Source organism: Seriola aureovittata, chromosome 23 (genome assembly GCF_021018895.1).
Source record: "Seriola aureovittata isolate HTS-2021-v1 ecotype China chromosome 23, ASM2101889v1, whole genome shotgun sequence".
Classification (NCBI taxonomy): Eukaryota; Metazoa; Chordata; class Actinopteri; order Carangiformes; family Carangidae; genus Seriola; species Seriola aureovittata.
Window position 1 is genome coordinate 613347 of NC_079386.1, and position 14148 is coordinate 627494.

General features: G+C 37.3%; 1 protein-coding gene across 1 annotated transcript; it reads left to right on the forward strand.

The window, feature by feature from the left end:
- Positions 1-7315: 7315 nt before the first annotated feature.
- On the forward strand, positions 7316-13989 carry trmt10a (tRNA methyltransferase 10A). The gene is made up of 7 exons (XM_056369740.1): positions 7316-7744; positions 8511-8667; positions 8752-8823; positions 8902-8976; positions 10635-10784; positions 10912-11017; positions 13402-13989. Exons 1-7 carry the CDS (start codon positions 7566-7568, stop codon positions 13629-13631), a joined length of 969 nt encoding a protein of 322 aa, XP_056225715.1. The 5' UTR covers positions 7316-7565; the 3' UTR covers positions 13632-13989.
- The last annotated feature ends 159 nt before the right edge of the window (positions 13990-14148 follow it).

The following is a 14148-nucleotide window of genomic DNA, read 5'->3' on the forward strand; positions in this document are numbered from 1 at the left end:
TTGCCTGCTCCGTTGCAGGCTGACTGTCAAGCTGTGTTCGATGAATTTCCAACAGCTTGAAACAAGATCCAGAACATCACTTTTTTCATGTTCATGTTCAGAAACAAGGGACAACCGTTCTGTGCACAACCAGCACTGTTATAACTTAAGTTGTGCCTAAGTTAGTCTGATCAGTTTATGGGTCTGCAGCTGTGACCAGCTGTGCAAAGGAGTCATTACATTTACATTAGATTTGTCTTTTGAATACAAAAGGAGAGTTTGATACTTTTTTTCCTCAGCTAGAAAAAACATATTTCTTTAAATGTGTAGCTGTATGTTTCTGAATTCTACAGGACAGATTGATATGGTTATTTATGTAGAGGTTTTAAATTGTGCTTTGGCATATTAATAATGTATGCTATCAATCATATTTATGAATTATATAAAATAAATAATTTAGCCCCAAATAAGTGAATGGATGGAATACTAGCATGATCAATCCACTGATTATTGCCGTGTTACCTATAAAGAGTATGGCTAACATAGATTATAATATAGGCTTCAGTTGGAGCCACAGGGAGAGAGGGGATAACATGCAGGAAGGACCATGGGTCGGACTCGAACCTTTGCCTCTGCGGTTATGAGTAAACTGTGCTGATAAATGCTCTGCCAGGTGAGCTATCAGAGCATTTTAGCAGTAGTATTACTGACTTCACCTGAAGAAGCTGAGGATAGGTGTATTATCTCACACAGAGCTCATCATTTACTGCTCAATGATACATTTCTCCAGTCCACCAGCTAAATAACTATGGGGCTAAAACAGTGACAGTAAAATGTTAACATCAACAATAAAATTTGGCATTGAAAACTAAATCTGAACTAAAAAAGGAAACATTGGCATTGAAACACTTGGTTTGGAAAAATGTGTATTGGCACTTAACCAAGTATTGACACTGAAGAATTCCACTGAAAAATACGTCACAGACATTGAAAGAAATCACAATCTTACAATCTTATTATCATATTTTATTTTGATGTTTGTGCATTATGATGTATTTATTTGTCAGTATTCTCTCAGTGTCACTGGTTTTCAGTTTCAACTCTCTGTCACTGTTTTGGTGTAGGGGGAGGGGTGGGGTTGATGGGAGGGACGAGGAGCATGTCATCTACACGCAATCTGCATACAATTTGCATACTAAGAAATCGGCCGAACTCTGGCCGAACCCGCCGTCCGCTCACCCACATGACTGTTTCCCTGGACTGCTTTGTAAGCGAGAAAAGTGTTTTTTGCCTTTTCTTTCTGGTAAAGAAATTACCTGCAAGTGGGGGGGGGGGGGGGGGGGGGGTTAACATGTGATTAGAAGTTTATTCAATAACATTATTAAATTCTACTTCCCAGTGTGTAGATCACGCATTCCTCGTCCCTCCCATCAAACCCACCCCCTTCGCCAAAACAGTGACAGAAAGTTGAAACTGAAAACCAGTGACACTGAGCGTACATCCTAATGCAAAAACATCTAAATAAAATACCATAATAAGATTGTAAGATTGTGACTTTTTTTTTCAAATTCTGTGATTTATTTTTCATTGGAACTTTATTCAGTGCCAATACATGTTTTGTAATTCAAGTGTTTCAATGCTAATGTTTCCTTTTTCAGTTCAGATTTTGTTTTCAATGCCAAATTTGATTTTTGATGTTAACATTTTACTGCCACTGTTTTAGCCCCATATATAACTGTCTGGGTTTGACTTGACATTACATTCTTCAGTATTATACGTACACTGGGCTGGTGGTAACCCTAACGCAGGGATTGCTCTGCTGCTGAGAAGAAGATGGCTCTTGTTTTCACTTCTTTCTGTTACATCATGGTCTTATCCACAATCGACTGTTCTGGTCTGCTTATGTAGTCTAGCATGATGCAGCTTCTTCAACCCTGGTTTAAGTTAACGTTTAAGGCTCGGCTAAATTGTGCTAATGGAATGGCTTGAGCCTGAAGGAAAAGTCAACATTAATTCTAACCAGGCTTTTTCAAGTAAGCGCAGATTTCCTGAGCAACGTTGATGCAATACCCCCCTGGTTATTATGACCCATAGTTAGGTTTTGTTGCTAAGCGACATCTAGTGGGATCGTAGGAATTATGACAGGAGCATTCCATGTCAGGAGAAGGTCGTGGTGGATGGCAGCAGTCTATGTTGTTTCTGTTATCCATGGCTGTTTGTGTTATTATTGTAACCATGACAACAAAGATCTTTTAATGTTGAGGTAATACTTATTCATAGTACTTATTTTATAGTAAGTATAGTTTTGTCCAACGTTGGAAAATATACCAACACCTCTAAAGCACTGATCAACATATTGTGTCTGGTTTGTTTCATCTTCATATAAACAGAAATGTATATAATGTATATAAAAATGACATTATGTAGTTTTGGGTGGAACTACTTCTTGACAACCAACAGGTGGATGCAGCTATTTGTGTGCAGCTTCCCAGTCTTGTCATCACAGGTTGCCAGGTTTGGTACTATTGTGTGAGACCAAAACCAAAATCTGTGCTAAACCCATATTTGGCAACCTGTCTTATGGCAAGAAACACTGTACTGAAGTGCTGGGCAGGATACACTGTTGTTCATCAAGCATGTAACTCACGTAAAACCACAAACTCACAAACAAAATCTCTCACACATCTTTCACTTCAGTTTGTTGGTGTCAATACATCACAGTCACTCATTTCACATATTAAATTAAATATGCAATTCTTGTGCACACAGGTGTAATCTTTAGATTTTTACTCTAGAGTTTGAAATGGTTGAGTACAGAATGTGCATTTATGACAAGTTGCACCGTCATAGGGTAAGTTGTGGAAATGGAGAACTGGTCTGCGTGTTAGCATGGCTAAAAACTGGCTTAGCACTGCAGATGCTGGAATGTGTGCTAAATAAGCAGTCAGTGTTAAAGGCTTCTCTGCTGGCTCAAGGCCAACATAATAACTGGGTTAGGAGGGGATAGAGGTGAGGGATGCAGGATCATGTTGCAGAGCCCTCACACACAGAGGCATTTAATCCCAGTGTGTGTGCAATACATTCCATTACATCTAGAACCATAACACACACACACACATACACACACACACACACACACACACACAAAGAAAAAAAAAGAAAAAGAAAAATTCATAGTGGTCAGATTATTTAAAATATATAAATACCTCCTAATGAGTGACTCAGGTTTTAAAGTGATAATCTGTAACTTTTCCACATTAAAATGTTTAAAAACAACTAGACCTATGTTCTATATGTTCTTGAGTTTTGTTCTTACATTTTCCCAAATGTTTCCATCAATTCTCAAACCTACAGAAATCATCATGGTAACATTTAATTAGTCGCCTGTCAATGACATCATATCTTCTATGATCATGTGTCAGTGTGTTCGTCTGACAGAAGCTCAACATTGATATTTATCTAGTTTTAAGCCACATACACTTTTTACACCTTGATGGTTTTCAGCTCTATATTTGAACCAGATGAAGGATTTTAATCATCGGACGTCTGGATCTGAAGTTATCAGAGAAACAAGCTGAGGAAATGTTAGACAGCTCAGCTCCCAGCTGCTGGAGACGTCCTGTCCTGTGTCACTGAAGAGCGTCAGTGAATCTCTAAGTTTTAAAGTCAAACTGTTTTCTGGGTGTTTCTACTGGTTTTAATCCCCGGGTGTGTTTGTTATGGAGAGGAGGACACCTCTGTGGATAATTCAGCTGCTGGTAAAAACCTGCTGAACGTCTGCTTCATAAGTTATCAGAGAAACAATCAGAACAAAGTTTAGCATCAATCTCAGCTCCAACTGTTCCCTGAGTCTCTGTCCTCCGTACAGCGTCGCTCAAACACTGACTTTAAATGTGAAACCGCTTTATTCAGAGTTTTTAATGGTTAGAATCAGCAGGTCTGTTTGATTTCCTGAACCACTGACACTGAAGGATTCCAAACCGGGAGGAGCTTACGGTAATGGTGATGAAGACAACAACTCCCATGATCCCACGCTATTTCATGGTGTCACCCAATACCGTCTTTTGTTATTGTTTTGATTGAGAGACCCCTAGAGGCAGAAGTTACTGACTGTGCGTTTAACAGTTCGTTATAAACTAATTTTTAATTCGGTGGTCACATAACAATTATGGTCTACAAGTTATTTGCAGAGAATTAAAAATGTGTAATGACCAGTTTCAAAACCAAGCAATCTACAAGGACTGTTTGTTCATTTTAGATTATAATGATTACAATGAATGGCAGGAAATGGAGATGAAAATACACGACCTTAAGAAAATATTTTTTACATTGTTCATCTATTATGTGATTATAAAAATGGTTCACTAATATAATATGAAATTAGTTATAGTTGCTTTAATGAATGTATGGCCACCAGGTGGCTGAGAATGGAAACACAGCATTGACAAATTATCGCCTTATAAAGTTGATATAGTGAACAAGCTGCAAGCTATATAGTCATGTTATACACACTGAAGAATTTCACTGTAAAATAACAGTAAAATACTGGCTGCAGAGACTGTTATTTTACAGTACTGTAATTTATTTTCACAGTATATTACTTTATATTGGATTACTGTAATTTTACAGTATATGGCAGCATGTTACTGTTTATTTACTAAGGGTAGTCCAATCTTTTACTTTTGAATTTAATTCCTATAGATCCCCCTTTTTAAAAAAAAAAAAAAAAGGTAAAGCAAGAAAACACACATTTGATAAAATATTACTGTAGTTTATTACTTGTCCTCAAACATTTGTATTACAAAACTGACATGGTAAGTCTGGGAGTTGTCTCCAATAAAATCCTCATCTGCTGTATTAAAATAGCATCAAGAACAGTATAACAGAACTGTATCACAGTCTAGTAAATGTGAACTGCATGACAGGAAATAAGAAATGGAGAAAGAGAGAGGAGAAAGAAGGAGTAACCACTGAGGGGGGACGATTGCAGAGTTTGTCTGGTATTCTCAATCACCAATGTCTGTAAGAAAAACAAACAAAAAATTAAAAAAATTAGCACTTGTGATATGAAACAACAAACTTCTGAACTTTTGGAAAATTTTATGACATGTAGAATAAACACTCTTAAAAGAAGCATTGTACAACTGTGAGTCCACATGTGCCTGATTATGTTAACATATCAATGCAAGTCTTAGTACACGTCACATGATATCATCATGCTCTTGTCAAATGTCTAACACACTGACTCACCTCATCGAAAATCGTCCCATCTTTCTCCATTGCAGTTGTACAGTCAGCTCTGTATACAGTATACTGTAGCACAAGTAAACACAAGTTAGCTATGTCTTCACATTGCAATGGGCGAGTAACTTAAATAAAGTGAACTTTACTGGCTGTTGGCTGCCTTTAATCGAGTATCTATGGAAACGGTATCTTATTTACAGAGCTGTTTAATGAAAAGGCGGGAAACAACACCTTCACTGTTAGCTAACTAATGTTGCTCAAACTGCAGAGCTTGTCTTTGCCAGTTTCAGTAAGCTGACCTAATGAAACATTACTGAAATGTCAAGAGTTTAATAATCATGCAGAGAAAAAAATACTGGACAATGTTAATTTCATGACATAAGTGTAATGTTACCTTCTTGGTTGAAGTCTGTAGTTGAAGGACTGCTCTCTACCGAAGCCATGCCCGCTGGAGTCAAGCTCAAAAGCCAGACTCATATTGTCACTCAAAAATGAGCTGTGTGAGAAGTTTGATTCATATTAAATGTTACAACCAAAACAGAAACATTAGCTCACAATAATAAGCACGATAAAGATGGAAAATGACTGGAGTTACAAAGGGATGAAAGCATGTGTTTCAAAAGCGGGAAAAATACTGTATTATGCTGATTAATTACAGTTAAATACTGTTATTGGTTAACTGACCGCAATAACTGCTAATTTACATGTGAGGGACGAATATTTAACAGTATTTTACAACTGTTATGAAATACAGTATTATACTGTTATAAATCCACAGTAAATTTACAGCAATTTATTACAGTGCAACCAAAACAATGAGTTATGCAAAAGGATAAAAGTCCTGTACTGAAGAGAACTCCTTTCACATTACACTAGGTCATTTGATCCAAATAATTCATTAGTGCAGCTTTAAGTTGTGGTAATAAATAAACACAGGACTTTACAGTAGGCTATTTGTAGCTTTAACATTTTACTTTAACCCCCCCCACACACACACACACACACACACCACACACACAAACACACTAACACCCCTTAGTGCTTAGTGCAGTCAGATCCTTGTCCTTATCAACCCTCCGTCGCATCTTTCCTTGACCTCATGACCTCATGTTTTTCATTGAGGAGGTTCCAGAGGAGATTATTTTGACTATTCGACCGCAGCCCTGGTGAAATACAGTCACATTTTTGAAGTTCAAAACTCATAAAAATGGGATACTTATTATACCATATCGTCACCTAATAACATTCGATAATAACGTCTTTTTAATTTGGTTATCAGGGAAACAACAAAAATATTTTTCATTATCATTTTTATAACTGATTCAGGTCTTCGTATCGTAATACTTCCCATAATACGATGGGGTATTAGGGCCACGTTGAGGAGAAAAAATCTGAAATTTCAAGAATAAACTCATAATATGAAAAGTCATAAAATTAATAGAATCAAGCTGTCATTTTACGAGAAAAGTTATAATTTTACAAGAATAAAATCATGATGTTATGAGAATGAAGTCATGTTATTATGAGAATTCATTTGTAATTGTATACTATACTGTAATTGTATAATTGCGTGATGTTTTAAGGGAAATATCAGAAGCTTTAAAATGAAGAACGTGGGGCATCCTGTCAAGTTCTTCTTTAGCAGAGGTTTCACAAATAGAGAAAAAAGAAAAAACTTAATCTTTTGTGGTCATCGGCATCATCATCAGCAGCAGCAGCAGCAGCAGCAGCAGCAGCAGGAGCAGGAGCAGGAGCAGGAGCAGTAGCATAATCATCATCATCATCATCATCATCTCCATCATCAGGACATTGAAAAGACTGTGAAGAAATTCAGTCTATTCTATTGTTAGACAGACAAACAGCAGCTGCCAGAAGCAGCTCAGGGTTACACTGACTATCCTTTCACCCGTGTGATTTGTTTGATCGTAACCAATTCTCGTAATATTATTTTCATAATGTAATGACTTTTCTTGAAATATTATGACTTTTTTTAAAACGTAAAAGTATGACTTTATTCTCGACATTTCATATTTGTTTTTTTCCTCAATGTGGCTCTAATACTCCGTTGTACGATAGTACATGAACGCATCTGTCGCGGTTAAATGACGTCATTATGCGCCAACATTACATCCATGTGGGACAGTTGCAGAGTTGAGCAGCTTGTTATGTTCCTTGTGTGTATGACATCAAGGCGATGAAGCCGCTTTAAACCGGGTTGTCTTGGTAACCGTGGAGCGCTGTGACTGTTAAATGAAGCCGGCTCGCTCTCTGCAAACAGCAGCGAACAAGCTAACACCAACAGCTAGCTAACAGGGCAGCAGTCAAGCTCTGCATTTCCACACATGGCTGATGACAGTGTGAGAGCTGGGGCTTCAGCCCAGCAGCAGGACGGCGGCGCAAGCAATGAGAAGACTGTGAGCAGTAACGGAGAAGTTGCAGCGGGAAACCAGACTCTGTCTAAAAGGCAAAGGAAGAAGCTCCTGAAGCAGCAGAAGTGGGAGGAGGAGAGGGAGCTGCGAAAGTAAGTAAGGTGTTCCCTGTCACAGTCAACATCACTGTCACACATCAAGGCATTCAGCTACAGAGGTGTGATAGCAGAACCTATTCATATAACACGTCATGGTGCTCATTATAATAGGCACCACGACATGTTATGTTACATGTCACTGATGCATTTTTGGGATAAAAACAGTTTGCAACAGTTTGTGTTTCTGTTGTAGTTTATTTATCCATGCTCTAGTACAAAAACATAGAGCACCATACTTGTTAATATATAAAATCTGAGGTGCCGAGTTTATTTACAATTTACTTGGTCAGGAGGTCACATTGAGGTCAAGATCTCTTTTACAATTGAGATCTGAGTACAGAAAAATTCATTTATGTATTCATACAAACAAGTGGACATGTATTTAAACAGGGATCAGAGTGTACATCTAAATGCTTTTAAATATGCATAAGAAGATACACAACCAGGTGGACAATAAGATTGACAACTTAAAGGTTGATAACAACAAGTTAGAAAAGAGTTTAAGTAAAACAATTAAACCCCAAGTAAGACTTCTAATCAAATTCTTGAAAACGTCCTTAAAACTGCTCAGAGGAACCACTACTTAAACAAGGTCAACATCTCCAATAACCCAGCTTAAAATTATTAGTAGTCATTAAGATTCTCTGAAAATGACGGTGTGATGACAGTGTTTTTAAATGTTTCACTACAATGTGAGAGTCTGCAGCGAAGTGTCACATCATGGTCCACATTGCAGTTGCTTGTTTGTTTTCTACTGCAGGCAGAAACGAAAGGAGAGGAAGCAGCAGCGTCGCCTGCAGAGGCAGAACCACGGGGAGGAGGAAGGAGGAGCCAGGAAACGTCCACGCAGAGAGGTGACGCCCAGCTCTCTGAGACTAGTGGTGGATTGCAGCTTCGACAACCTCATGCTGATGAAGGTGAGCGTCTCTGGGAGTCACTGCAGACGGATACTTACGTGTTTTGACTCAGAGATTCTCATGACCGCTGATGTTGTGTTTCAGGATGTCCGGAAGCTTCACAAACAGATCCAGCGGTGCTACGCTGAGAACAGACGAGCTGCACATCCAGTACAGGTTAGTGGCTCCTGGCCGACACATGAAGCGGTAGAGACGATGCTGTCTGGTGTATAACTGCTGCTCTCACGTCTCCAGTTTTATCTGACGAGCCTCGGTGGACAGCTGAAACAGAGCATGGATGAAAAGGACAAAGGATGGGTGAACTGGAAGGTAAGCAAAGCTGTAACAAACAGTTAGCTAATCTATTAGCAGACCAAAAGAAAATGAATTGGCATAAACTAGTCAGTATCTTCTATAATGTAATTATATGTAAGAAAAACACTTCTAAAAAATTGAGCTTCTGTGCCCAGAGAAGAGAAGCTGCAAGAGACTAATTGTTACTGTTTATTTGTATAGGCACAAGTATAAAGCATGAGCCAATGCCACATACCACAGCAATTATAGCCAAAGCTAGTTTGCAGCTAGCTAAGGGGCTGTGTAAAAGTAACTTATACAGTTTTCTAAGTCAGACATATAATTGTCCACAAATGTGACTTTGATTAGGCTGAAAAAAATACTGGTATGAAACAGGAAGTAATGTTTTTAGCCTTTCCAAATTAAAGGGGCATCTCAAAAACTGATATTAAAAGTTACATTTAGACTTTTTTGTGTCAAAATACTCCTGTTGGATGTACTTCATTAGCTGTATTCCAGAGAATAGCAGTGCTTCAACTAAGCATGTTAAGGCTAAAACTAGCTCCTAACTTGCCGATTTAGGAGAAACTCCTAAAAATAATGGGCGTGTCAGTCCTAACTTTAGGACTCCTCATTTTTTTGGCTAAGAGTAATTCACAAAGCCACTTGCACTAAAAGTTGCACCTAAGTCTGGGAGAAGTTAGAAGTAGTTGAGAGGACTCCAAACTTGTGAAGGTGCAACAACTTTTCCTGCCAACGGAAACAACCTGATCAGAACAAATTCATTTTCAGGTTGTTGTTGTTGTTGTTGTTTCAGCTCTTGAGAAATCATGAAATGTTAAAAAATGGCACTTTTGTACTATGTATGGTGAACATTACATGTTCCTAGATGTTCTTCCATCCAGCACAGATTTTGAGAAAAAAAAAAAAAAAGAAAACTGCCTTTATTTTGAAGGTCTGTTGCGCAAAGCAAAAGTTCTCTGTCATCTACACACTATCTGCAGTGTCTGAATACAAATAAAAAAGTGAATCTAAAGCTACTGTTCATGCTATTACTATCTCCTGGTAATAATAAAATGAAACTTTTTTTTTTTCAGCAGCATTTAGAAAGCTCTGTGGCCTCTTGTTATAAGAAAGCCACTACATTTCTTTTTTTTTTTCAGTGACCTTGACACAGAGTGTAGTGAACAGAATCAAACCTAAATTAAATCAGTATTTGTAATAAGTCTTTTTTTGTTAATGCTCCCATTATTCTCCCATTGTGTAAAGAACTAAAAATGAATTTTCTCTATTTAACAATTGGATAAAAATGTCAAAAGTGCCTATGACAGGAAACTCTTTATACTTATATCTGAATATAATTAATTCTGTCCTCTTGCTCAGTTCCTTATTTCTCTTTAATTAGTTTAATGGCTCTACTTGTCTTTTACTTTCATGTTATTTTATTCAATATTTCAATCATGTTTGTTTTGCATTTGTGGTTATGAAAGGAGGCTTTCTCATCCAGGTGTTATAAATAAAGTTAGTTGAAAAAAAAAAAATCCCTATGAATTCTCCTTCACATCTTTCCTTGACCTCATGATGTTTTCCACTGAGGTCGGGGAGAGGAGGTTAAAGAGGAGATTAGTTTGGATTTTAGATAGACCTGTGCTTGTACCATGTGTCTAAGTGTGTCTTTGCATGTGTGTGTGCAGGACATTAACATTAAAACAGAGCACTACAGTGAAGTTGTGGCTATAGAAGATCTGGTTTACCTGACATCAGACTCTCCCAATGTGCTGGAGGAGCTGGACCAAAAGAAGGCCTACATTATCGGAGGCCTGGTGGACCACAACCATCATAAGGTTTGTCTGACTTCCGTGCTGCTGGTTTGTAGAAACATAGCTGAAAATGATGGAGCCGTTCCTCTAACTGGCACATCGTATTCACATCCTTGATTGGTTGACCCGCTCAGTTCTCTCTCATTCGCAGGGGATCACCTTTGAGCGGGCGAAGGAGCTGGGGATCGATCACGCTCAGCTTCCTCTCAGCAGCTTTGTCAAGATGAACAGTCGCAAGGTTCTGGCAGTCAACCATGGTGAGTACATGTATCAGACCAGTACATGAGATCGATATGAATAGTTTTAAACCTCTGCACAAACAGCTGTAATGTGTTGTGTCTACAGCTCTGAGGTCAAATTCCCCACATTTGCCAGTGATCAGTCGTAGTTGGGACTGTGTCCAATAAAAGCTTAGCAGCCACAACTACAGAGACCACAGCAGGTCTTAAAGCTTTGGATTTCTCCTCCTGCCTTGGCCTCTGATTAGAGCGGTACTTGGTACATATAGACCGTCAGACCGTCTGAGCCTTTCAGAACCAAAAACACGTGTTAGAAATAGATTGAAATGTTTTTTGCTTCAACATCAGCACACCTGGCTAACCAGCTTTCTAATAACTTACAGTGACTTCAAAAGCCAAGAGTTAGCATATCAGAAGCAGAAGAACTTCCCCCCCTACTGTTTCTGAGTGATATTAATGTTGGCACTGCTGTTGTAAAGAAGAATATAGTCGTTTCACCACTGCTCATTTTAGAAAGATAATAATAATAATAATAATAAAAATAACTATTAATATAGCACTATTCAAAACAGAGTTACAAAGCAATAAAAGACAGAAGCGAGGCAAAGTGTCAGTTAGCAAGGCAAGTATACAGGGAGAATCACAAATATGTGTGTTAAAACAATGAAATCAATAAAGCAGAAAAAAGAAAATAAAACCAAACCAAACCAAAAATGAAAAGTAGAAACCAAAGATAAAAATATTGAAATCAAGAATTAAAAGCTGCTTCATACAAGTATGTTTTGATTAGTGTTTTAAACTGGGGCCTGATCTCCTCAGGCGGGACACTCAGAAGTCTGGAGGCTCTAATAGCAAATGCACAGTCACCTTTGGTTTTTTGGCCAAGACTTTGGGACAGATGAGTTCATCTCGAGGATCTCAGGAAGTGCGTTTGGTCATAAGGGGAGAGAAGGTCTGAGATGTAAGAAGGTGCCAAACCAGACAGAGCCTTAAAAGTGATTTAAAAGTTTTAATTTTAAAATTGATCCTAAAAGACACAGGTAGCCAGTGTAAGGAGGATAAGATAGAAGTTACATGGAACCAGTTAGGAGTTTTGTATGAGTGGCAATGACCAACAGACATGTAAACAGAGAGTTGCATTAATCAAGACATGATGAGATGAATATGTGAATAACCTTCTCCAGATCAATGAATGACACAAATGATTGGATTTTGGCGATAGTCTGTAGCTGATAAAAACGTGAGTGGACAACCTTTTTTATGTGGACGTCCAGTTTGAAATCAAAGTTGAATATTACACCAAGATTTCTGGCAGAGATCTTTAGGTTGGAAGCCAGTGGGCCAAGGATGTCGGTATCAATCTGAGCCCTGACAATGAGAAAAGACCTCAGATTTGGTGTCATTGAGCTGGAGAAAGTTTTCAGATATCCACCTTTTAATCGCTTAAACAATTGTGCAGGGTTTGTTGGCCACAAGATCACTGCCAGGAAATGTGTGATTTGTTTGGATTATCAAATGGACAATGAATTATTTGTTTTTGCCCTCTAGCAGTAGTGTTAGCGACATAGCTACTGCTGTTAGACCGGCTAAAGCAAAAAGAAAATGGAAAAATCCCATTCTGAAGCAGAAACCCTGATCTCAGTGCTGTGATAAAGAAGCAGATTAGAAGGACCCGTGTAGCAGCTATAACCCAGTGGGCGGGGCTCAGCTGGTTGTAAAGATGGCTGTGTGAGAGAGTCGGTTAAATTCCCATGGAATGCCATCTAAATCAATATTGAATAAATAAATACATAAATAAATGAATATAGTTATGAAATAAATCCTGAAATAAATAAATTAGGTAATAAATATAGAAATATGTAAATATATGTGAGTCAGTAAATAAATAAATAGCTATATAAATGAATGAATAAATAAATTAAGTAAATAGATGAATAGATAGCTTTTTATTTTAAAAATTTAATTTTTATTTATTTCAGGGGACTTTTATTATATAATTCCACATTATTTTATCTCTGAAGTCTTTTCCATCTGTTACATCTTACAGATTCAGACCAAAGCAACAGCACCAGTACAGCACTGAAATAAAAGTCTTCTGAAATTAAAAAAAAAAATTGAAATTATAAAATTAAAGTCCCCTGAAATAGATAAGTCATTTTTGAAATAAAAAGCTATTTATTTATTTACTCACTTATATATATATTTACATTTATTTATATATTTCTACATACGTATATTACTTAATTTATTTATGTCAGGATTTATTTCATAACTTTATTTATTTATTTATGTACTTATCTATCTATTTATTTATTTATTTGTTTATTTATTTCATATTGAATTAGATGGCATTCCATAAATTCCTGCTCTGACTCTCATGTGTACGTTTATCCATCCTGCAGTGTTTGAGATCATCCTGGCGTACCTGGAGAAGGGAAGCTGGCAGGACGCCTTCTTCACCGTCCTGCCTCAGAGGAAAGGAGCGGTAGCTGTGGATAAAGACGGCGCAACCGCTCCAGAAAAAGAGGAGGAAGATTCAGACTCTGATTCTGACCTCGACACACCAGAGCAAACAGAACACAATCTAACACTCAGCCCAAATGGACAACTCCAAAAAAGTCCTAATGTCTGATACTGTAGGAAACTGTTTTGATTTAATGATGCTAAGGTTATATTGGAAAGTTTTTTTTTTTTTTTCATATTACAAAATGCTTTTTGTTTTTTACTAGATATTTATTGAATATTTTACTTTGTGCTCATTTAATTACTCAAATCAGTTGGACTGTTGATATAAATGGAGAATTTCAGTTTTGCTACAGTTCTTTGGCAGAATATAGCTTATTATTATTATTATTATTATTATTATTACATCCAAGAAAGTGATTTTTACTTAGATTTTTATTCTTTTGCTTGGAGCTGAAAGCTAAAGCTGCCAGACCTGTGCCAAATGAAAAGATTTAATACAGGATAAAGTCAACATATGACCATCATTTTCACTGGTCCGGAATTTCCTGGAATATTATGATTTTTTTTGACAGTATAGTCTGGATATAAAATTTGAAATTTGAAATAGACTTTGGAGAATATCAATTTTTGCAATTTGATTGAAAATTGTATTTTCAAAGAAAGATTTCCAGATTTTTGGGATG